We start from the raw sequence: 24333 nt of genomic DNA on the forward strand, positions 1-24333 counted from the left end.
ATTACTCTGCCAAGCTGCAAGGAAATGAAGCAGAACTAAAATTAAGGGCTGTGAGGCAGAGGAAACGCTGGAGAACATTTCCCTTCTTCTCCAGGGCTCATCTTCTTCCCCAAAACAGGCTGAGGTGCTCTCCATCCTGCAAGCTGTGGGAGGCAGGAGGGGTCTGGCCAAGCAAGGTGGGGAGAGGGCAGGTGAGTTTGGGGTGGATTAGTGGCAGCAAGGTCGTGTCTGCCCCCTCCTTGCTAGGGTGGCACGGAGAATACAAACCAGCCCAGGAAGAGGAATCTGTGGTGGAGTTCCCACCAGAGTTCTGCAGAATCCTCGTGCCTGCTGGATCCCACGGGGTTAACACCCTGCTCCCACTGCTGCATCCAAACCCCATCCTTGGTAGTGGCCACTGGCAGCATAAAAAGGGAGGTCACCAAGGGCTAGGGCCACATTCCAGACATGTTTTTGCGGACAGCAGCCCTTTAACCAGATGTTATTTAACCAAGGATGGTGCTTCCTGCAGGGGAGGGGGGGAGAGGGACAAACTGGTCATTACTGGAGAGAGCCTTGCATGGCAAAGCCATTCCCTGGCTGGAATGTGTGTGAAATCCCCACTAAAGCAAAGCACATCCCAGTGTCCACTTCAAAGTAGGCACCCCAGGGAGAGCTGGATCCACACATTGCACTTCCAGGCTCTCCCAAAACCTCATTAGAGGCTGGGGAGCAGCTTGGGAAGCCTCAAAGTGCCAGTTGGGCTGACAAAAATGACAGAGGGAAGGAAAGTGGTCAGGGATCTTCAAGGGATGCTGTGATCAGTACCCAGACAGGGGGATGGCCATGCTGGGAATGAGCTGAGCACCCAGGGGATATCCAGATCTCAGTGCAGGGAAATTGGAGAGGGGACAGAGGGATTCCTACCTGTGGCAGGGAGAGGAAGGACGATGCAGAGGGGTCCGGGCATTTGTTTGTTTAGCCACCCTTGGGGACACTGGTTTTGCCCCCATTGAACGCACAATAAAACCAGGACACTCCCAGCACCCCTTTGCAGGGACCAGCAGCACCGTGTGGGAGGTGAACAGCACATTTTGGGGGCCCAGCCTGTGCAGAGGGGGATTTCCAGGGAAATGAGGCATTGTCAGGATTGCAGCCATGCCTTGGCACTCGCCTGTGTGGTGGCTGATTGTGTAAGTGAGAGTTACATCAACAAACACCCCGATGGGAGAGGCTGTGATGGCTCTGAAAATTCCATCTGACTTATATCAGGGCATGGAGGCAGAAGAGCAGCTCTGCCTTCATTTTGGTGTTTAACCTTTAGCTGGCTGTGCTGCAAAATGTGGAATAGGTCAAGATTATCTCGAGCCAGGATGTTCCCTGCCGTCAGATCTTTGTAGGCTTTCAAGCCTAATCAGGAAGAAAGGAGAGTTAATCAGGGGAACAGACAGCGTCCCTCAGCCAAGGACATCCTGGAGCTAGCAAATTTTAAGGATGTGGTAAATGAAGATGATGTTGTGTATCAGTGGAACAGACAGCAGTTAGCATCCCTTACTCCAGGACCTCCTGGAACTAACAAGCCTTAAGGATGTGTTAAATCAAGATGTTGATGGATGTCTATGTGTACATTGCTAACTTGGCAAGACATTCAAGGTCTATGCATCCTGTAGCTGAACTATCTTCATTATCTGATTGAAAATCACATCAAAAAGACCCTGCCCAGGTGAAAACTCTTCCCCTGAGCACGTGTGGAAGTTTGCTGGGGTTACACCACTCCCATGGGAACTACTAACATGATGTTTTTGCCTCCAAGTGAAGCCCAAACACTCATCCTGCTCAGAAAACCCTGCCAGGCACCTTTCCTAACCAAATCACTCCTGTTCCCTGAGCTGAGGTCCAGCTGCCCCTCTTTCTGCCACCAGATGAGCGGCACTTGCTGACAGAGCTGGGTCTGGATCCCGCCAGGGGTTAAGTGGTGCTGCAAACCATGAATTTTATGTGGGTTTGTGTTCGCATAGGACAGAATTTCCCAGTGAAGTGCAGCCTGGTCGCCTCCACCTGCACTGAGGGAAGGGTCTGAGCTGGAGCAGGGTCTGAAGGGGCCTGGGTGGGAGCAGAATGAGCTGCTGTGTTCCCCTTCTCCTCTCTCCTTCAAACCAGGATCAAAGCAGGGGCTGTGAAGGTTCTGGACCCAGGGAATGAAGGGCTCAGGGCATTTCAACCTCACTCACTCATGCTCCAGTGCCACTGGTGCAGCTTTCCCAGCAGTGTCTTGCCCTCCTTAATCCCTTTCATCCTCTGGATGCTTGGCTGTCCCTGGAAGGGATTCACTGAGTGCACAGAGCCCAGAGAGAGGCCCCCAGAGAAACCCTCCCCACCTCTCCTCCCTCAGATCCCTGTCAAACCCCCAGTGCCTCGCAAGCCCCGCTGTTTATCCTCCCCTTTGCCCTGTCAGCTCCACCAGCTCGGGCTCAGGCTCTCCTGGGAACAGCTTCCCATTAACCCTTTGCAAACAAAAGGCATCGAAACAAGGCTGGGGACCAGCTTGTGCCTGGGGGTGTGTGTTCTACTGGAGCGTGTCTCAAATTAGCCAATCCTGCTCCTGCCTTCAGAACCAAACCGGGGAAGTATTTGTTCTGCCAAGCTTTTCAGCTCGGTTTAATTTAGCTCTGTGAACTTGTCTCAGGCTCCCTGGAATGTGTCAGGTGGGGTGTATTATAAATATGCATCATCTGAGCTCATTGTCTTGCTCAAAGGACCAGCAGGCAGCAAGAGTCCAGCAAATGTCTCCTTCCTCCAGGTCATGGTGACAATCCAGGCTGGGGACAGGCTTAGTCTGGGCTGGCACTGGCTGGGGGCTGGGTGCCTTGCTGTAAATGCTGTGAGCAGGGATGGCTGGAGCACTGAGGTTGCATTAATTCCAGCAAGGCTGGCTGCTACAGGAGCTTCAGAGCTGCCAGCACAAAAAAGAAGGATCCCAATCCCTTCCCATGGCTGAGCAACGTCAACTCAGCCCCGTGCTGAGTGCCTTGGCCAGCCAGCCATGAAATAGATGGGGATTTGTTCACTGTGGGGAGGTGATAAATGGAAAGGGAACTCTGCTCTGGAAGTGGTTATGGGCGCAGGCAGATCTCACAGCAGAGGGTTTATCAGAGGTGGTGTGTGTTGTTCTGGTGGTTTGCTGGGAAGCAAAGAGGGATCAGGTTGGATTTAGGAGGAGGCAAAGACAGAAGGGTGTGCAGCTCTCTTGGGACAAATTAGCTCCACTCAGAGCTGCTGTAAACCAGCCCCGAGACTGGCCCAGCTCCCAGATTCACCTGGGGATGCAGGCCAGTGCCTCAGCAGTGAGATGGGGCTCAGGGTCTCCTTGGGGCAGCTGAATTCAGGGCAGATAGAACAGAAAAAATACCACTGTGAGACCCAGTTGTCTCCCCAGATGAAGCCTTCCTGCCTGCCCAGACTCCATCCCACATCTCTGCTCCTCCCCACCTGCTCAGGATGTCACTGTGGATGCACAAAGTGCAGAACGAGCTGTGGGAGCCCAGCTTTACAAAGCAAATCCCACTCAGGCACAGGCCCTTGGTGGGGATGAGCATATCCCACTCTCAATTCCTGATCCCAAGAGCAGCCAGACTGCTTTATGATCCAAATGACCCAGGAAATGTCCCAGCAAGTGTCCCAGTAAATATCCCAGTAAATGTCCCAGCAAGTTTCCCAGTAAATGTCCCAGTAAGCATCCCAGCCACTCCAGTAGCTCTGAGGAAAGAGACCTCACTTCCCAAAGTGTGACAGACGTCCATGTCCCCATTCCTCTCACAAATCCCTCCACACCAAGAGCCAGCGAGTCCTTCCCGCTCTACCCCAGCCTTCCCTGGATGCTTTCCAGTGGATCCATCCCTGCCTGGCTGCACGCTGCCCTGGGGAACATCTTTCTCACTCTCCTGCAAGCTGCTTGTCCCGCTGTGCCTCGGTGATTATTGACTGCTGCTCCCCGCAGCTGAGCTGTGTCACCACTGGGATGGCTCTGTCCCTTTGTCCCTCTGCTGGGAAACGCTGGCCTGGCTCTTGGCAGCGAGTCACAGCCAGAGCCACCAGCCCCGAGGCTGTTTGGGCTGCTGGCACAAAGGGTTTGTCACAGCCAGTGCCATGAGCTCAGGGCTGTGACCGAGCCCGAGAAGATCACAGGGTTCAATATGAATCTGCAGGGTTCAGTATGAATCAAGAAAATGTCGCTTTATTGTTCTCTTCTAACCCTAAAACACAATTTCTCTCCCCCTGCACGTGGTCACACAACTTAGCATTAGTAGAAGTCTCCTTGCACGAGGCAAACATGTGGACTTTTCTACTTTTCGTTGGTTTTAGAGTTCCTCAGCATTCACCTATATCACCTTTAGCTCTTCTTGTCTCACTCCTTGTTTTCTTGTGAGGCCACAGCTGTTCTTATTTCTTTTTCAAGGGCAAAGCTACAAGCCTAGCTTAGGTTCATAAAAGCATTCATATCCCTGTCCTGGCTTGTTCTCTACATGTCCATTTTTCTTTAAAATCATTCCCACGTGAGCTGGGATCCCGCTGGGATACACAGCCATGTCTAGCGGGCATCCCTCCCTGCCCTGGGAGCACCTGGCAGCGGTGGAATGTGGTTTAACTGAGCCCTGGGGCTGCTGAATCGTGGGATCAGCACCTCTCACAATGCTTGGATCGGCCTGGTTGGTGCAAAGATCTTCCTGTGCTGGCGGCTCCTTTTGGGAAGGCACACACACGCCATCCATCGGGTGACTGGGAATGATGCTTTGTGCAGACATAACCACTTCCCTCCCTTCCTGTGCCTGCCTCCATCTCCAGAAGAGCCGTGGGAGAACAAAGTAATGAACAAAACAGCTCTGAAACAGACTGGGGGTGGGACGCCCTTCTTTTCTCCTTAATTGTAATACTGTGAATTAATTCAGCTTCCAGCAGGAACGAGGAGTTTCCCAGCAGCCCTCAGACATCCAGATAAGGCTGAGCTGTTTGTTGAGCCCCTCTGGGTTCTCTGGTACCTGCCTCACTGCCAACTGCTTCACACAAACTTTTTTTTATTATTATTTATTTATTTATTTGAGAATTTTAAATTGTTCAAGCGTGACACAGAGCACAGGGGTTTGCATTCTTAATTGGCAAAGCCTTTTCCCACTCCCGTCTGGAAGCCCCTGAGCTGTCCTGACAATTTATTCTGATCCTGATTCACAAGCCTTGCAAACAACTTCCCAGGGCTGCCCAAAAGCCCTGTCAGTGGAACTGAATCCTCATCTGGAACTGAATCCTCATCTGGAACTGAATCCTCATCTGGAACTTCTGGGCATCTCCTGAGGTGATCTTCTGGTGTTCTCCTCTTTTGAAATGCCCCTTTTTGCAGCCACCCTCCCCTCCAGAAAAGCCCTGCTGGTGCCCTCCAAACTGTACTAACCACAACTCTTCCCCAGGGGGAAATAAACAGTGGATATACATGAAAAAATAGGTTTAAAAGGGGGAAAAAAAATAGTAAGAGGGAAAAGCAAGCATAAAGGAAGATTTCTCTCTAATTCTCAATTTCTTCTATCTGGGCACCTTCCAGCTCTGTCAGGACCTTCTTTCATTTATATTCCTCACCTCCTGGGGTTTCCTCTTCTTGCCAGCAATCAGTGCTGTCTCCTCTGACATCTCCCTGCCTGGGCCCCTGCGTAGCCCTGACCAACCCTTTGGAGTGGCTCAGGTTGTCCTCAGCAAGGAGAGCTGCAGTCTAGGGGCAGGGTTTGGTGTCACAGGGCTGGGTGGTGGTTTGGTGCTCTGGGATGGGCTCTGACACTGGGATGTTCATACAGGGAAGGAGGAGGGACTCCCATAAACATCCCAAATATCTGTAATTCTCCTTGTTCTCCTTCATTCTGTCACTCCCCTTCTCCCTTACCCACTGCCCTGCCTTCATCTCTCCCCCTTCTGCTCTATTTTCCTTCTCTTTAAATTTTCTCAGCCCCTTCCTGCTATTACTCACCTGAGCTCCTGGAGATCCATTTTATTTATTTATTTATTTATTTATTTAGGTTCCCTCTTTATCCTCCCACCCTCTCCCCACCACACACACACCTGATTTACAGCAGCAGCAAGAGGCTGATGTTCTCTGCTCGTTCTCTGCTCAGTCCCTGCCATCCCCAGAGCCATTAGGGGCCAATTCATCACAGAAATGCCCCAGCCAAAATGACTAGGACATTCTTTATGGCCACAATTCCCAGTGCTGGGCTGGGGGGGTTCTGATGGCAGAGATGTCAGCTGTGAGAGAGCTGTCTGGAGGCACAAATATTATTTACAAGTTGTTGTGGCTTACGGAGGAGGGAAGAGGAAGAAAAGTGGCTGCCACCATGGGTTCTGGTGACTCCAGCATCCTGCCACCAGGGACACAGCTCAGAGCTCTTCATTAGGGAGCAGGGGAAGGCAGGAGGAGGGTGGGATGTGACCGATGGATGCCCCAGGGTGGAAAAGTTTGGCAGGAGAAAAGCAGGATTTTGTGGGAAAGGGAATGGGGCTTCGGCTTCAGAACAATTCCCAGAGCAAATTCCTCAGCATGGGGATGGGAGCTCGAGTGCTTTGTGCAATTTGGGATCCTCCAGAGCAGGGCGAGCTCCCAGGGAGATGTTTGCACACCTCAGTTCACTCCTGGATGACAGCAGCAAATCTAAGAGCTGGGGAAGGCTGGCTGGGAGGGGAGATGTGGGATTTCTCTCCTGGAAATGATCCAGAACAGCCCATTTGTGACTGCACCTGCCACGTGGGGTTGCAGGATAAGCAAGTGCTGCATCCATGGAGGTGAAGTGGGGGTAAAAGGCAGGTTCTTCACCCTGAAAAGTCCTGGATTCGTCGTCCTGTGTGGTTTGGGAATGTGTGCAGATGTTTTATAGCCACATACATTTCGTTTTATTACTCTGCACGGGGCCTAATTGCAAGGCCTTAGGGATGGGTAGTTTAGGGGAGATTTTGGTACCCAAAGCCAAAATTGTTGTAGAATGAGATCCATTAGCTCAATCTGCTCTCTAAGAGCAGCCAGTAGCCAGGAAAATACTGTACTAATAAGAAAAGTGTAAAAATTGGATGTGACAGACAAATTCTACAAAGCCCCTCGTTCCCCCATCTCTGTCTTGCTCCCCTCCCCTGAATATCTTTTCTTCTTCCTCCTCCTCCTCCTCCTCCTTCTTCTTCCTCCATCCCAATTATCTCCTCCTTTCATCACTGCCAGAGTTGTAAGTACAAAGTACCAATTAGCTAGTTTTCAAGTTTAATTAGGTTGGAAGGTAGAGCAAATTAAATCCTTTTATCGCAGGTTTCAAAGCACTTTCCCATTGGGATGGGTTTCCTTTGGCTGAGGCCCGTGTTTGTCACCAAGGAGCTGGCCCAGGTCACAGAGCAGGGATGAAATGCAAGATTGGGTCTATCTCACTCCTGCCCCTAAATCCTGCACTCAGGACATTTTTTTTTTTTTTTTTTTTTTTTCCTTGGGGTGTGGTGGATGATTTGGGGTGCACAAACCTGTGCTCCACCTCCATCAATTGAGCATTTCTCCTTAGCTCCTTGTAAGAACATTCCAGCAGCACCAGGAATTCAGTGAGGATGCTGGGACAAAAAACCCAGCAGAAGGCTTTCAAAATACTTCAACAGTATCAAGCAGCAGGTCCACATGAATGCTTGGAAGCATCTTTACTCCCTAAACCCTTCTTCCTTTGAGGCCTGAACAAAGGCAGAAAAGCGGATCCAGGAATAAACACCTGGAGATGAAATTGCAGAGCGGAGTGAGGAAGTGTTTAACTCTTGGAGACACAATAGTAACCACAATTTCTGTTCCTTTTGAGCTCTGAGGTCTGCATTTCAATAGGATCTGGCTCCCTCCATGGAGCCGCTGGACAGGGACGCTCGGGAAAGCTTCGGAATTCACCCTCACCCTTTTCTCCTGGTGGTACCAGCGCCTCCCCAGCTGCATTTTTGGTGTTCTAACCCTCTCCCCTAATGCTTCCCTGTGCGTTGCAGACAAGCCACTACTTCAGAGTGCCCCGGGAGGCATCATTGGGATCGTGGGAGGCGTCATCGCCGCCGTCTTCATCATCGGCGTGGCCATCACCGTCATCATCGTCTACCGGCGGCAGCAGAAGAGCCGCTCCGACACCGACACCGACCTGTGAGTAACAAAACCACTGCCCAGCCGGGCTGTGGGCATGGGGGACAGCACCTCTGGCCCTTCCTCCGCCTGCACAACGGGAGAACTTGGCAGCAAATTGTTTTCCTGCTCTTTCTGTCCCGTTCCTCTGATCCGCTTCCCTTTCCTTGGGGCTTCCCATCCTGCTCTCTCCTGCTTCTGAGCTCTTAGCACAAGGCTGTAATGGAAGCTGGAGCTCAGGGATGCTCCCCCAGGTGCTGGGCTTGCTGTGGCACGTCCCTGAGGCAGAGGATCAGTGTCACTGTCCCCCTCCATGGGTAGAAGAGGATCCTATTCCTTCTTTCTCAATGGCTTCAGGCTCCTGAATGAGACTGAATCACATCCTGGATCAATCCATCACATCACATCAGAGAGGGGTTTCTGAGAGACCCTGAGCACCTCTGAATGCATCCCAAAGAGTCTGGAAAGGGTTCACTTCCACCAGCATTGCAGTTTTGGGCCTATGGGTGACATAAATTCTGTCAACAGCAGGGACAGAGGCCACAACAGGGGCTCCTCTTGGGCAGGACTTGCTTTGCTCTGCCCAGCACAGGGAAGCAGAGATCCCAGGCAGGGAACTGAGTGGTGCGAAGATCACTTTATGCAGCAGGAGCTGCATAATGCTCTTCAGGATCATCTACCCTGGGCTCTGCTGAACAGCTCTATCTTGAACAGCTCTTCACCCCCTCCTTCCCTTCCCTTCCCACCTCGCAGGGGACGCACGAAAAGCCCAGCACCCAGAGGTTGCTTTTATATTCACCCACCCCCACCTCATTGTTGTTACACCTTGGGCACATTTTGTGCTCCATTTAATCCCATTTGAGAGAGGGCACTGGAGGATAGCGATAGCGGGAGAGGCAGGGGAGAGGAGCAGGGGAAGCAGCAGGAGAGGCAGAAAGGCACACAAACAAAAACAAAAAAAAAAAACAGCACCACAAGGTGAAATTGCATCAACAGCAGCGGGCCTGTGATCGAGATGCATTCTGACAATCCACTTCCCACAATGGCCCTCCACCAGGCTCAGGGAAGAGCCACTTTAGCTGAGAATAGAAACACAGCCGTGCCCAGCTCTGCAGAGGTGCTGCCTCTATTGTGGAGGCTGATCCCCAAGGTAATAGCATTTCTTTTCTACAGAGCCATGAAGTCAATGTTTTACAGAGCCCCAGGACCTGTCCTGCCCTCCCTGCCACCAGCACATTCCGGTCCCACGCTGGAATCCAAGGGAAGGCGCCCATCTCCGTCAGATCTGGTGGAGTCTGCACGGAGAGAAAGGAGAGGGGAGCCGGCTAATTAGTGGATCAGAGTTTTAATAAGTTTTGTAAAAGGATTAGACACATCTGTGCATGTGAACAGAATGTGCAGAGACAGGCTCTAGGCTGGGATTATCGTGGCTGCCAGTCCCTATGCTCTGGGGTAAAAGCTGATCCTTGGTGAGGGTCAGGGATAAGTGTCCCTGTCTGGCAGAGCTCATGTCCATGAGGAGGATTCCGATTCCTCCTGGGAAGACGTGGCAGGGCTACAGTCCCAGAGGAGCTGCCAGTACCTCGTTATCACTTTGTGGTACCTCACAGCCATAGCACAAAGCACCTCCCAAGGGATGATTTGCAGCCATTCCCAAGCAGGTGTCCCAGCTGCACCCTCGGGATCTGCAGTCTGACACCGGGATTTGCCTGGAGTAAGGGCAGAATGCTAGGAGGGAGTTTATTTCCATTAACAGCTCTAATTGGGGTGAGACAAAGGGCACCGGGGAGTTCCTGAGGATAATCTATGTGATTGTATTGGCAGTCTGGTGACAAACACAATCAAATCCTCGGGCACATCAAAGCAGCGGAACATTTTCTCCTTCTTTCTACTCAGCAGCCTCTTCTTTCCCTGCAGGATTGACCTCCCTCCATCCCACAAACCTGCCCCTCCACCAAAGAGGAAACAGGACATGAAAAGCCACCTGACTCCAGAAGACATCCAGGTAAAAACCTGCAAATTCCTGCCTGTGGCATGGAAAACTGATTCCAGGCAGTGCCCACAGTAGCTGGATTTTGGGAAATGGGAGTTGCAAGAGCAAAGACCTTCCTGGCATTGAGTTAAGGGACAGAAAGTAAGGATTTTCCAAGGCCAGGTTGGATGGGGCTCTGAGCAACTTGGTCTAGTGGGAGGTTCGAACTAAATTATCTTTAAGGTCCCTTCCAACCTCAACTGTTCTATGACTCTATGATTCTATGACTCTGTGACTTGTCCCCCAAGAATGCCCAGAGTCTGGCACTAATTAAAAGCTGTAATTTGGATTCTGTTCTGTCCCTTTGGTGGATATTGAAGTCTGAAGGAGCTGGTGTTTGGTTGTGCTGTCACCTGAAGCAGAGCTTGCCCCGAGGGCTATCCCAGTGGATAACCCTTGCTCTTCTCATCCCTCTTCTCTCCCCTCTACTCCAGGTTGTTCACTTGGACAACATGAAACACGAGGAGGAGATCCAGAAGTTCCCTCTGCAGACTCCCTACTATGACATGGCAGCCCCCGAGCCCTCTCCCTACAGTGACAAACTGGTAAGGAGCACAGGGTGACAGTGGCACTGCCTGGCACCTCAGCCCAGCCTCACCTGCCACACAAAGCAAGATCCCACCATCCACAGCCCGGGATTATTCCATCCTGGAGGAAAGCAGCCTCCACACTCTGATCTCAGCTCACCCTAATTCAGCTGTCCGTAGGTCCCAGAGCTGTGCCTTTATGGGTAGAATGCCCTGCCCATCCCAAATTCTCTACCTGCAGTCCCCCTACCCCACCCTGGCCACCCCTCACCTCCTGCAAGGAGCTCCTGTTAGAGGAGGGAAGCAGCAGTGAGAGTTTCACAAAGCAATTATCTGCAGGGCAGAGCATGCCAGAGTTTGACTCTCACTTGACAACAACAAGTTCTTTAAACCCTTTTTATATTTTTTTCTGGCGTGTGGATTTGTTCAGCCTCAGATGGGGAGATGTTAATGTGAGGCAGCAGCAGCGGGGAGAGATTAAGGGTCAGGAGAGATGCTGGCAGTCACATGGGAAAGGCTGGTTTGCAAGGAGTGAGGAAATGTTAGATATGAAGGTGTAGGGAACAGAAATCAGGTAAGATTAGAGTGGGGTTTTCATGATAAAAAACAGAAAACCAGCCTTGGACAGCATCCTTTCCCTCCCTCACCTCCTGGCATAGGGATGCTCTGGTTTTTTATCCATAGGAGACAAGATATCCCAAAGTCAGTCCTTCAGGTCTCTCCAAAGTCTTCCTCACAAATTCAGAGCACTGCACACCCAGCCCGGTGCTCAGCAGAGTGAACTCCCTGGCTGGAGAAAAGTGGATAAATATCAGTCCAGACTGGAGTAATTTTTATGAACACCACTAATTATAACCCAGTTATCCCAGTGTGACCCTGCCATGTGTGTTCCTGTGCAGATAATGGAAGGACAGGGCCCAGTGACCTTTAGCTGGCACAGGTCTGGAGTCAGGCAGACGCCAAGGGCGTTGGAAATCAAAAGCCACAGTTCTGTGCAGAGCTGGGTGGATGTGATCCTATTTACTTCATCCCTAAAGGAAAACTTCCCCTTGGAGCCCTCCCTCAGTCCTGGGGCTGGTCCCCAGCTCTTTCTAATCCTTGCTGAGTTTCAAATGAAACACAGGATGTTGGAGCGAGACCACTGCTTGAAAAGCATCTGAAAGCTGAATTTCAGGCAAGCAGGAGGATGGAGGAGCTCATTTTGGGAAATAACGAGCAGTCAGTTAATTAAGTGGCAGAGTTAGTGATGTGAGATGGGGCCTGATGGGTTGCTGCTCCGTAACCATGGGAACAGAGTTTGCTGCTCTCAATCCTGGCCGGAGAAGATGCATTTCCATGTCCCACGCCTGGCACCGGCTGCTCCTCGCCCGTTGATTCAGCCAGGAGGTGATGGACTGTGGAGCTCTGGTTTCACTTGGCCCATGAAGAACTGGCTCTGCAGCAAGGACGTGGTGTCTGGGGGACTCCAGCTGCTGCCACAGCTCTTGGCACGGGTGTGGCACAGCTGTGGATGAGCCCAGTCCCTGGCCAGCTTTCCTGGCAGCCCCCGGGAGAGGCGTCAGGTTCACCCAGCACGTACCTGCGCCGTGCTCTGGCTCTCTGCCCCAGCAGCAGGATGCAGCCTGCTCCCATTCCTTGCTAAACCGCTGCATCCTTCAGGCAGGCAGCTGGCTGCTCGAGTTTGGGACTGGCAAGGGAGAGAAGGGCATCCTTGGCTGCCTAGGAGTGCTGATTTTGCTGGATTCTTCCCAGATCACACAGGCAGGACGTGCTGCCACAGCCAGGCCAGGGGTGGGTTGTGTTGTCCGGCCTCGCTTTGCAGAGGAACAAGCTTTGCCTTCCTCCCTGCAGGGAAAAAAAGTGGCTTGCATCACTTTTTTTCACCCTTAAAGCACTGCAGATGCTTCCTTTTCATGTCACAGTGGGATTCTGAGGAGTGGGAACCCCCAGGGAGCAGCAGTGGTTACCAAAACCACTGTGGGATGGAGTAAGACCTGCCCAATCCTTCACCTGAGGGTTGGGTCACCAGGAGGATGAGGAAGGAAGCACATCCCTGGTCCCTGCCAACCTGACTTTGGTACAGCCCTGTTCCCACCGTGCTCAAAATGCAGATGCAGGTGTGGATCTGGGATCCTTGAGAGGGAAAGGCTCAGCAGAAAGGCAGGATATTCTTGTTCTGCCTGTACTTCATCTGCAGATTTGGCTTGGGAGGGGAGTGAAGAAGATGAGAGTGGAAGGGAGCGGATTCTGCAGGGAAATGGGGTGGGTGCATTCAGCTTTAAATGAATTGTGCAAAACTTCGTAATTTGGGATAAACCAGATTTATCACAAGGCAGCATGAAAGCCACTGCCTGGGGTTGACGATTTCACAGCACTAGAATGGGAATCAGGGAGTGATTAGAGATGGCAAAGAGTGAGGGAGGGGGGAAGGGGAGAGGTGCCAGGAGAAAAGAGGCAGGTGGAGGAGGAACCTCCAAGAGGGTGTGCAGGGACGTGTGTGTGTGTGGACGTGTGCTGGCAGGGGACCAGGACAAGGGGAGAGGCTGGGGCATGTCTGCAGGGCCAGGATACCTGCAGGAGGGAGCAGAACTAGGAATGAATATGTATTTTTAGGTATTGCAGGCTGTGGGAAAGCCAACAGAGCTGACAGCCCCGAAATGCCCAGGGACAGCGGTGTGGACACTTGAGGCTGCAGGGGTGGGTGTGAGGGCTGCCTGCAGTGTTCTCTGAGCAATTTTGGGGTAACAGTGAGGACATCGAAGCAGGAAGGGGATGGAGAGTGTGTTTCAGGTGCGTGGGTGAAGGCAGGCGTGCTCTGCCGGTGCTTTTGTGTCAGGTGGATGCTCCGTGCGCGTGTGAGAGGCAGCGGGAGCCAGAGAGAGGTGGAGGCACGAGCGAGTGCAGGAGCAGAGCTGTGATTAGTGCCCGTGTCAGCAGGGCCCATTTGCACAGGTAGAAGGGGAAGTTTCATTGCTGCAGACAGCAAAATAATTTCTCTGGGTTTGCAGGGCAATTACCGGGGTGCCGATGGTGATGATTTACACCGAGCGCTTGCGTGAGGCAGTGCTGGGCCTTGTATACAAGGAACATTATTGATATTGTAATAAATTCTGCTCCAAACAGGCAGCAAGGAGCAGGAGCGAGCCCAGGAGTGGGAGAAAGCAAAGGAAATCCATGGAGAAAACACCTCCTGTGGGAAGGAAGCAGGAGAGGAGTGAGGTGAAGTAGACAGGATAGGAATGAGGAGGTAAAATTTAGTGTGGCTTCCTCCAGGAGTAGGGGAGGTCCTGAAACACAAATTCAGGGGGACAGAGCTCTGCAAGGCCTTGATTTAGGTCTGAGACTGGAGTTGGCATTGCTAATTTTCCTAAATGTCCAAAACTCTGGGTCCAGACACGGAGCAGAGGCTCCACAGGATGCGCAGCTTTCATGCCAACAACTCGCCGCTGCCATCTGGCCACCAAGGGCAGGACAGAGGTGACCTCCAGCCCTCCGCTGCTCCAGCTTTGCTGACCACTGGAAATGCTTCTGCAGCCCCGTTCCCCATCATTCCCCTCATCCCTGTGGCTGAGGGGCAGGATCAGGGAGCCAAGCCCTGGCACAGGCCAGCGCAGCAGGCAGAGATAATCACTGAGTAAACAGCCCCTTCCAGCAACAGGCACTCAACCAGCTCAGTACGGGGCTATAAACTTCTAAAAACGGCTCAGCCACAGCTGGTAGGTGGCTGAGGACATTTCCAAGCAGAGAGGAGAGGAACAGTTTCAAATTAAACACCTTTTGCATCATTGCCATGCAGTGCGGCCATTTTGGAAAGGGGAGAGGGAGCCTGGGAAGCTGTTTTGTTTGGAAGAGGCAACTCTCTGCTCTCAGAGACATTCAGCTGCCTGCCTAACGCTGGCACTGAAATCAGCCCCAAAAAGTGAGGATTAAGGAAACTCCACGGGGCAAGAAGGCAGGATCCCACTCACAGGGTGCTGGCTGGCACCAAGGCTCCTCCTGATGATCCACATTCCCTGCTGAGCCACAAGCTCTGGGCCATCCTGCCTTCCAGGCTTCTCCCATTGTTATCTGCATGAAGGATGTCTGGGAAGGAATGATCAGACAAATTGGATGATATTCCATTCATGCAGCCCTTGCTGATAAGCTTGCTTAGCGAAGGAATACCCATAAATATTTCCATGCCAAAGGAGGGTGCTTTTAGCATCTCTTACACGCTGTTGCAATGACAAAAGTTAATCTTCGGTGCCAAGCTGTGCAGCCAAGCCTTGAGTTAAACGAGGCCCTTCAGAACTCCACAGTCCCCACTGGGGCAAAACAAGAGCGGTGGCCAAGCACTGTCATTCCCCTGAGGCCATGCCTTTGGAGTTTTGGCTTTAAATCCATTCCCTCCGGGTATCTCCTTCCCAAAATCCAAATTTCAAACCAATGATTTTTCACTCCCGTTCCCCAAACCTGAGTTTGCAACGAATCCCAAATTCTTGGGTTAAAACAGACAGCTCAGGTGCACGATAAGGTTTGAAGTCACTGATGCAGCCCCAGCTGAGGAAAATGCTGATCCCAGAGGGGTTCAGTGGAAGATCAGAGCAGGGAGATGCTGCTGGGAGCAGCCCCAGTGAAAGGGGCAGTGGCTGGGAGTGCTGCCAGCCAGGGCTGGGTCGCTCAGCTCTGCATTTGGGGGACCAGCACATTTGGGACTTTTGCTTTGATTTGGGATTTTACCTGACTGATTATTCATTACCTCCCTACCTCCCCCTTTTTAACTGTTTTTTCTTCCTCCTCCCCTCCCTCCTCACCCTTCTCTTCTTTCTTCCCCTTCACTCCCCACGTCCTGTCTCACCCCTCACCATCTGCACGGACCCTCTATCCTCACTCCTCCCTCATGTCCCCCCCACCGCCTTGCTGCTCTCTTCTCTCCAGAACCCTGGCAACAAGGACTGTGATGTCCAGTATGCAGAGCTGGACACGTCGGCTCTGGCCGTGTCACCCAGCCCTCGGACCTCCATCCATGCTGGCGGAGACCTAGTCGAGTATGCAACCATCCAGCCCAACTTACGCTAGCGCATGTCACTCTAGGCCCTTTCCCCTCAGATTCTGGCCTCAAGGTACACACGGCACTCTGCCTTCCTCACTGCACCCCTCAAAGTCACTGCTCCACCCTCTCTGAATTCCCCCCTCCCCGTGGAGCGCTCCCTCTGCGTCCGTCTGTCCCTCCCTGCCTGCTCTCTCTCTCTCTCTCTCTCTCTCTCTCTCTCTGTCTCTCTGCTGCCCTGGTTTTTGGGGGTGCTGCCCACAATGCTTTTGCCTTGCCTTGCATGCTCTTCTTGCTGTGTTTACCCTTTGCTTTCTGCAGCCAGGCATGTGGGAGAGGGGGAGAGGGGTCACGGCTTCGTGGCACAGCCGGGGTTTAGCCCCTGCTCGGGGTGGGTTTGAAGTTCCTGCTCTGGTTCAGGGAATTTCTGCAGCACCTAGAATCACGAGTCAGGGATGCTAAAGGGCTTTTCCAGGGCAGGACAAGAAGGGGAGGGAAAGGAAAAGGGAATGATTGAAAGGAAAACTTTAAAAAGGAAGGGCTTGCGTGCATGTGGAAGTAACTCTAGAGAAGATGGAGCATATGTGCATGTGTGAAAGAACAAGGTGGGAGAGGATGTGAGAGAATATGGGAACACCTAAAGGTTCCTGCAGCTGAAAGACTCTGTGGATAAGGGACAGGCAGAGAGGAACTGTGCATGTGACAATGACAGGGCTGGCGTGGCATGAGGTCGGTGCAGGTGGCAAGTTTGGATTCTTGGGAGAGAGGGAGAGATTATTTTCCTTGGTGTTCTCCTTCTCAAAACTCAACACAGACTGAGCCCTGCTCTCCTGATGTTTTCAAGTGTCACCAAACTCTTTCAAGCTCAGGTCCTGTGGCAGGGAGTGATTTGGACTCAGTTGGTTGTTCTGGACCGTCTTCAGTAACCCTTTGAATAATGAATTTTTAGTGGAAAAACACTAAAACTGGGGTGACTTCAGTTCTTCCTATGTTTCTTTGCCCCATAATTACGGCTTTTTCTTTGTTATTAAAGCCACCAGCTCCCTGAAAGGAGAGATCTCTCCTTTCCCACCTTTTCTGGATTATTACAAGAGCTTTTGGGCTAGGAGATGCCACTGGTGTCCCTTTCCTTGGCTCCAGGCTCTCCCTCACTCCTGTGCATTCCTGAGGCTGTGGTGACTCCAGGTTCTGCCTAGCTCCTTCCCCTTTATTTTGCTGCCTTTCCATCAGCAGGAAGGACCTGTGGATTTAAAGAACGAGAAGGGAGAGGAGAGGAGAAAAGGCAGACAGCAAATGGAGAGGTGCTTTGCAGATCCTTGAATCCCTCCTGGTCACCTCAGGTAGATCAGAGCAGGCTCGAGAGAAGTGGCAGCTTGGGGACAGAAAAGGACAGTTTGGAGAGGATAAAGGACATTGGGAAGGAAGGGAAGGGGGATAAGCAGGAGGAAAATGGCATTTTTATAAAGGCCCCCTGGACAATGCTGTTCAGTGTCTCGCTGAGGTGAGGAGCTCAGTGGGTGAGGGTGCAGCACACACACACCTGGGTGCTAGGTGTGCTCCAGTTTGCCTCTATTATCCCTGTGCTCCCTGGTTTTTCCCGTGCTGGAAGCAGCCCTGTAGTTCCCCTGCTGTAGCAAAAGCCCTGCTAGGTGAGTTTCTGCAGGGCTGGGGCAGATCCATAACCTCTCTCTCTTGCGGTGTCTCACCCACTCCTGCTCCCAGAATGAGGATCAAGGTCTTCGTAGACGTAACGAGCGAGAGTGGACAGTAAGTTTTGGATGGGTTTGATTTTTTTTTTCCTTTTCTCCATTTGCTTGTTTGTCTCTGGACTCCCAGGCACTTCCAGCCTCCTGCATCCTCTCTGGGATGAGAATTCCAGCCCTGAGGAAGGGGTGGTTGAAACCAGCCACTCTCCCTCGTGTCTTCACCTCCCATTCCCAACAGATTCTTGGGCTGCTCCCACCGTTCCAAACAAGGCAAGAGCTCCCTAATCCATCTTGGGAGGTCTCGCCTCGTCCTCCCCAGGGTGGGGAATTTTATTGTCAGCAAAAGGACAGTAATCCTCCAAATCCAAATTTGGAAATCCTCCCAGTCTCTCTGAAGTAAAAATAAAGCCAGTCATATGGCGCTTTGAAGGTGTAATCTCCCTGTTAAGACACACCACAGAACAGGGCAATTTATATTTTTTTATGCTTTTTTAATTATTTCCTCCCCCTTCACCCCCCCCCCACCTCCCCACCCCACACACACTCCAGCTCTCAGTTTTGCTTGGGAATTTCTTGTCCCTGTTGCAGCAAGAATAGCTGGAAGCCATCAGACTTGGATCAAGAGCACACCAAATCAGTGACCAGGGTTCAGATTCCCATTTTCAAATTGCAGGAGAAATAAAGCAAAGAGGTAGTTCCATATTAGTTTGGCATTTTTAAATGAGGATGTCACCCCTGCCTTGTCTCCAAAAAGGTGGAGAGGAGGATTTGGGAGAGAAACAGCAAGGAGGGAAATGTTTGGGATGACTGATGGTGTGAGGTGCTGTAGGAACACAGACCAGGTAGGTACCAGAGGCAGCAGGGGAAGAGAAAAGCATGCTGTGAGAAGGAATGCAACATTCTGAGCAAGTTTTTTGCATAGTTGATACTTGCATGTGTCTGAATGCATCCCTCACCATAGGTCCTTGCTCTGTATTTTGGGAATTTCAGCTCAATCCTTTTATTTCCTGAACCCAGAGGCGAGTCCCTCTGTCCCACTTGCCCTCAGTTTTGTCCTCACAGAGGCCCACGCTCAGGACCACTGGTTCCTGCTCATCCCTGACACATCAATGCTTGTTCTTCACTCAGGACAGGGATTATCCAAGAACTCCCTCACAGATAAAGCATCAAGCAGAGCAGGAACCTGCTCAGAGATACCTAAAATCATGGCCATACTTGGAAGTGGAAAACCAGTTTGGATACCCCAAGTAAGGAGTTCAGACCCAGGGGAGGAGAGGATGTGAGGCTCCCAACAGCAGGAGGAAATATTTCTTTTTTTGGTTCCCAGTGTATTTTCTGTCTCCCCCACATCCTCTGCACTGGCTGCTCCACAGTGTGACAGTAGTTTGTGAAGCTGCCACTCAACAGAGCTGCTTCTTCCTGGCCATGAACCTGTGCTGCAGCCCAAAGTTCAAAACCGACATGAGGAAGGTCAGGGTAGTAGAAGCCCAAAATTTCAGTTTTGAGCAGAAGTGGCTTTTCCCAGCCAGGAAAACCCAGGTGAACACATTCCATAAGTGCAAAACTGTGCTTGCCATGAGCTTGGCCAAGCAGAGCAAAGCATTACCCATCCAACTCTCACCTGTAAAATCTTCAGATTTCCCAAAAATCATAGCAGAGAAATCCTCAGGTCATTGAGAAGTAGTTTTTCACTTTCAGGCCAGTAAGAACTCATTATTCCAAGATGATTAAAAGTACAGGACATGGTCAGCTGCCTCACAACTCCTGCTACCCAAAGAGATGTTCTGCAAATAGAAGAAAAGATGGAATTGGATGTGGAAGGATGGAGAAGGGTTGAGTTAAAGTCATGGCAGAAATGAAAGCTCCCTAATTCAATCAAATAAAGCCTGTTTAAAGGTAATCTGCCAGGCTGTCTGAAATGGATAGATTGCTGACATCCCCTTTAATCAAGCTCTTGGAAATAAAACTGAGAGGAGAGGATGTAACCCAGATAATGAAGAATTGCATGGAGTCATGCTGGAGACAAAGGCAAGTGGGAGAAGTCAGGTGGGGGAAGGTGGTAGAATCATGTGCCAGTTCAATTTAATTAGTTCATTATCCCTAATTTCATTTCAAACTTCGTTAAAGATAAATTAGATTGGGGAAAAGTCACAGTGGGACTGGGGAAGGAAGTCAAAGGGCACCGGCTGCTAAATATGTTAAAAAACACCAGGCTGGTTTTGTTCTCCTCCCTTTTGCCACTCTCTAAATGAGTTCAAGGAACAAAGCAGGAGCAAAGCAATTCCTGGTTCAGGTGCTGAGGAAAGGTAGAAGGAGACAGGGAATTCTCTTCCTTTGGCCCTGCCCTGACCCCACCTTTGAGGAGTGAGCACAAAACAGCAAGAAGAGAAGGATTTGTTTGCACTCACCCGTGCAAACAGAAGTGCTGACAAAACTGCACTTGGTGATTTTTGGCAATGCTGCATGGGCACCTGGCTCGTGGCCACATTAACTGGGAGATAAGAAGGAATAAAAATGCTTTCCTGACCCCGTATATTGTCACAGTCAGCCCATAAAAGAGTGTCTTACAGCCCCTTTCGCTGCCACCTGATCACACCCAGCTCAACTTCCACTTATGTTAACTGAGCATCTCTCCCAGGAAACCTTTCTGTCCATCAAACCTGCACACAGCACTAGCAAATCCCCAAAAAGCACACAAACTTCCCCTCCCACTTAATTGATAACAAATTACAAGAAACCCCCTTGCCTGCTTTGTCTCACTAAATTTCTGTAATTAAGACAACTTCCCTTTCAGGTTAGCTTAACCCAGAAAATTAATGATCTCTATAATGCAGGAGGAGAGCACAGCTAAATACAGATTTTCCCCCTTTGCAGTTGTGTGTGATTGTTCTTAAGAGTAGATTGTACAGGGAGAGGACTTTGCAACCCCATTTTCCCTATCTGTGAGCCCCTTTTTGCCTCTTGTTATCAGCTGGGGCTGTCCGAAGAACAGCAAACATTTATTTAAAGTTGAGTTAGTGAGACTTTGTCATGGCCCTGCCTTGGGTTCCTCTGGTTAAAGAGCTCCAATGCTGCACTTGTCCACATTTTCACTTGGCAACTAAAAGGCTAAAGTGGACAAAACTGGGGGAATGGCCCACCCAAACTTAGGAACCCAGCACAGCAACTCCACTACTGACTTTTAAAAGCTTAATCTCGAAGATAAACAGTTTTGCCAATGGAAGGGAAATGAAAATGAGGTTGACCTCAGCATTGCTGCTGCTTTCCTGGGGCTCAGGCAAATTTTCCCTCGGTGGGCTCAGCCAGGCTTTTCCCAAAATTGCCTTTGTGCCTTTCCCAGTGGTCTGAGCCACCAATAAATTATTGTAGACACCTTGTTTTATATAGGATTTTTTTTTTTAACATCCTGGTAAAATATTCATCCAGGAGCTGGCAGCAGATGAGCCGAGTGGATTGTTCTGTTCCTTCAGGCATTTTCTCCTGACGGTCAAACCCTTGTCCTTTCCACTAAACTGACTGTTCCTGGGATTTTGAAAGGGAACAAGGAAAGACTTAAGGACAAGTTGCTTGCTTCAAACCACAAGCATCAAAGCATTTCCCATCACTGTTTGCTCCCTCTTGGAGAAGAAATTATTTCCTGGTGAGCACCCCTGAGAGCAGGTTGGTTTTAAAAGCATCCTGGCTAAATGTCCATCCTGCTTGGGTCATCCTGCAGTGTTTCCAGAGCAGGAAAGGGTCTTGGAGAAGGGAGGAATTCTTCCCATCTGCTGCCACCCTCTGGGGAGCCACAGCCCTGGGCTGTGGGAGAGATGCTCCCTCAACCCCAGGAGAGCAAAGCATCCCCACCCACCCCGGCAGAGGAAAACACACAGGACCAGCAGCAGCCTTGGGTTTGAAAGTGGGTTTATGCTTTCTGCAGTTGATTTGACTCACAAAAGCAGCCCCGAGGCTACCCGGGGAGCTGATGGCACAGGTAAAACCCAGCACTCCTGTCTCCCTGCAAACATCAGGAACAATAAGTTTATTTTGCATCCCAAGCCCTGGTAGGACAGTGGTGCCCTTTAAATGGAAGAGCACAGGCCTGGCTTAGATTAATGATGCCTTCAAGCAGTGCTTTTCCAAAACTCAGGTGTGGAAAGAGTTAGAGATCGTGAAAATAAACTGCCCTTTGTTTTTTCTGGCTGCTTGTTTTGTCCAGAGAGCAGAGTATTTACAGACAAGGGACAAACCATGCCCAATCCATACATATTCATCAACGAGCTGGGTATTTCAGGGAGTGAGACAAAAACTTTGCAGCGTGAGGATTTATCACCTGGGTTTCCATTTTCGAGCTTGGTAAACGAGTTATTATTCCATCCTGCTTGCTGCCTGTGTGTCTCAGCAAGGAACTGAAGAGCTGTGTGTGTTTTCTGGCCGGAGATCCCAGAGTTTTCACCCGTTGACTTTTGTCTCTACTTGCAGAACTTTGGAAAGTGTCACTCAGAGATATCGAATGCGAGTGATTACCTGACCCGCTGTTACTCACATGAAGATCGATATCTGGAGAAGATCCCTCATGTCTATGCCCCCTTGTCAGACCTCCCACAAGATCTTTATCCTCACCATCCCGACATCTCCTTCTGCTGCCCACCTCCCGGCTCCCGGGCTCCTTACATCTGTCCTAAGGAACAGTATGTTTAAAGTGTCAACACGGCAAAAAAAAAAAAACCCAAAAAACCAAAAACAACAAAAAAGAAAAAAAAAAAAAAAAAAAAAGGAAGAAACTCATGGTTTTCACCTCTCCTGTCGCTCAACAGCCAAGGCCTTCCAGCCCCCCTCCCTTCGCCATCGCTCGTTTTATTGATTGGTTTTTAAATCCAGGTGCAATTGCCATGATTAGTTCCAAGTGTCTGCCTGGCTTTGCTAATGCTCAAGGGAACACTCTGCCTTCTCCCACGTCCTCTCCAGTACCTGCATCTTTCTTTTCTCCTCCTGGCTCTGTGTGTGCATGTGCCTGTGGGTGACAGCTGCCCTGTGGTGGATGGGATGTGCCCAACCCAGTCCAGTGTCCCTAGGTTTATTCCCTGTGTCAATTCCTGCACTCTTAGCACCGGAGTAGCCGGGTGTGGATTATTCACAGCCCTCGCTGCAGCTTGTGTGAGGTTTTACAGCACAGCCAGTGTTCAGATCTGAGGCTGTGGCGTTTGTTTTTTTTTTTTTTCTTCCCTGCTCCTTTTCCCTCTTGGAAGTGGGGATAGCAAATCCCCATTTGTGAAGAGCTGAACAGCCAAGATTGCTGAACCAAATCATAAGATGCTTATAATGAAAGATGCTCAAAACCAACCCAAAAATAGAGATCAGGACTTGGTTTAGGCGGTCTGTTTTTGTCCTTTTCCCTTCCTGCTCCCACTCCCAATCTCTTGGATTTTGTCCTTTAAAGGGGACACATTTCGGAGTCAACACATTTGGAGAAAGCATCCTTTAAATAACAGGTCGGATAACCTGAAACCCAAAGGAGAAAATAATTATAAAGGAAAACATTCTCCCTAATTTTCCTTTCAAAGCCTAACATGGCCCCCCACGAGCTTTCCCCCCCCCCCCCTTCCTCACATCTGTTGATTGGAATTTTAAAATTAACTCAGGCAGAATATAAAGAATAAATTAGGATTTCAGGTAATCTCCTTGCTCTTAATGAAGGATAAAAGCCAATAGAGGAATCTGGCCTTTTAACTTTTATAAAAGCATCTTAGTTTTGGGACTACACCTTTATTTTGATATTGGAATGTGTGTGGGTGTGTAAATCCAAATGTGTACATTCCTGTGACTACAAAATGTTTTAGAAAAGGGAATTTATCTCCACATCACACTTGTGTTCACTCGTATTAGAGAAAAAAAAAATCGATATACACTTCAATGTATATAAAAGCAAAGAAGAGGAAGAGGAGGACAAGGAATGAACATCCTTGGTTTCAGGGATAACTTCCATCTGTTTCACCCATGGCATGGAACAGGGGACTGCCCGGATGGTTCTGAACAAGGGGATAAAAGCTTTGTGGCCAGAGGGCATTTCCTTTGCTTTGGCTCATCTTGAGAATTTGGCATTTCGCAGACACTAAAATCCCTCTGGAAAAAGTGAGGATTCTTGAGCGGAGGGCATGTGGGAGGGCGAGGTGGGCACCACACCCTTATCCTGCTGCCCAGGCACCCAAAACCTGTCAGTGCTGCTCGTGCAGGTGAGAAACGAAACTCCCAGCAGGTGAGAGCCCCTGTCCCGGGAGGTGTGACCACACCGATGTCCCAGGCCAGCTCCTGCCCTGCCACCTGCGCTGAGGCACACGTTCTCTTCTGTCCATCTGGATCTCAGCAGCTTGTTCTCTGTCCTCGCTGTGTCCTGTCACCTCATCCTGCCTATCCCTCCTCCTCCTCCTCCTCCTCCTCCCCACAGCAGCACATCTGGGTCGCTCTGCCTCGTGGAATCCCTGCAGGCTGACAAACACATCTGGATGTGGGAGAGGAGTTTACACCCTGCTCAGTCGGGCAACACAGCCCTGTAGGGGATGACACCAAGTGCATGGATCCCCCCGGGCCCCTGAATGGCAAAAGACACCCCCAGCTCTTCCCAGCCCTTCCCCAGTGCACGCTGCCACTTTGTGCTCGAGACGGGATGGTGGCAGGTCACCAGGACAAGGTTTGTGGGGGGATTTCTGCACCTGGAGAGGTGTTTTCCTGCTGGGAGGTGGCCTCACACTAAATGACAGGTGGGTGCACCAGCTGAGTGACCTGGGGGTGCCCGGCTGGCTGAGGAGTGGACGAAGGGGAATTTTTGAAGCATTTTTTTGGCCGAGGTGGAATGGGCAGCAGCAGCTCTGCCATGTGCTGGTGCATGGAGCACCCTCATTCCCAAAGGATCGGGGGAGTATCATCAA

At 50.7% G+C, this 24333-nt stretch overlaps 1 protein-coding gene across 1 annotated transcript in view; it reads left to right on the forward strand.

Annotated features, from left to right (window-relative positions):
* NECTIN1 (nectin cell adhesion molecule 1) overlaps positions 1-22913 on the forward strand; it is an 89222-nt gene extending 66309 nt beyond the window's left edge. Inside the window, exons 6-10 of the mRNA XM_062508743.1 lie at positions 8008-8155; positions 10052-10139; positions 10601-10711; positions 17445-17489; positions 21890-22913. Coding sequence (XP_062364727.1) covers positions 8008-8155; positions 10052-10139; positions 10601-10711; positions 17445-17489; positions 21890-22108 — 611 coding nt within the window. The 3' untranslated portion in view covers positions 22109-22913. The remainder of the gene's footprint in view (positions 1-8007; positions 8156-10051; positions 10140-10600; positions 10712-17444; positions 17490-21889) is intronic.
* Positions 22914-24333: the final 1420 nt, after the last annotated feature.

Source organism: Cinclus cinclus, chromosome 25 (assembly GCF_963662255.1).
Source record: "Cinclus cinclus chromosome 25, bCinCin1.1, whole genome shotgun sequence".
NCBI lineage: Eukaryota > Metazoa > Chordata > Aves > Passeriformes > Cinclidae > Cinclus > Cinclus cinclus.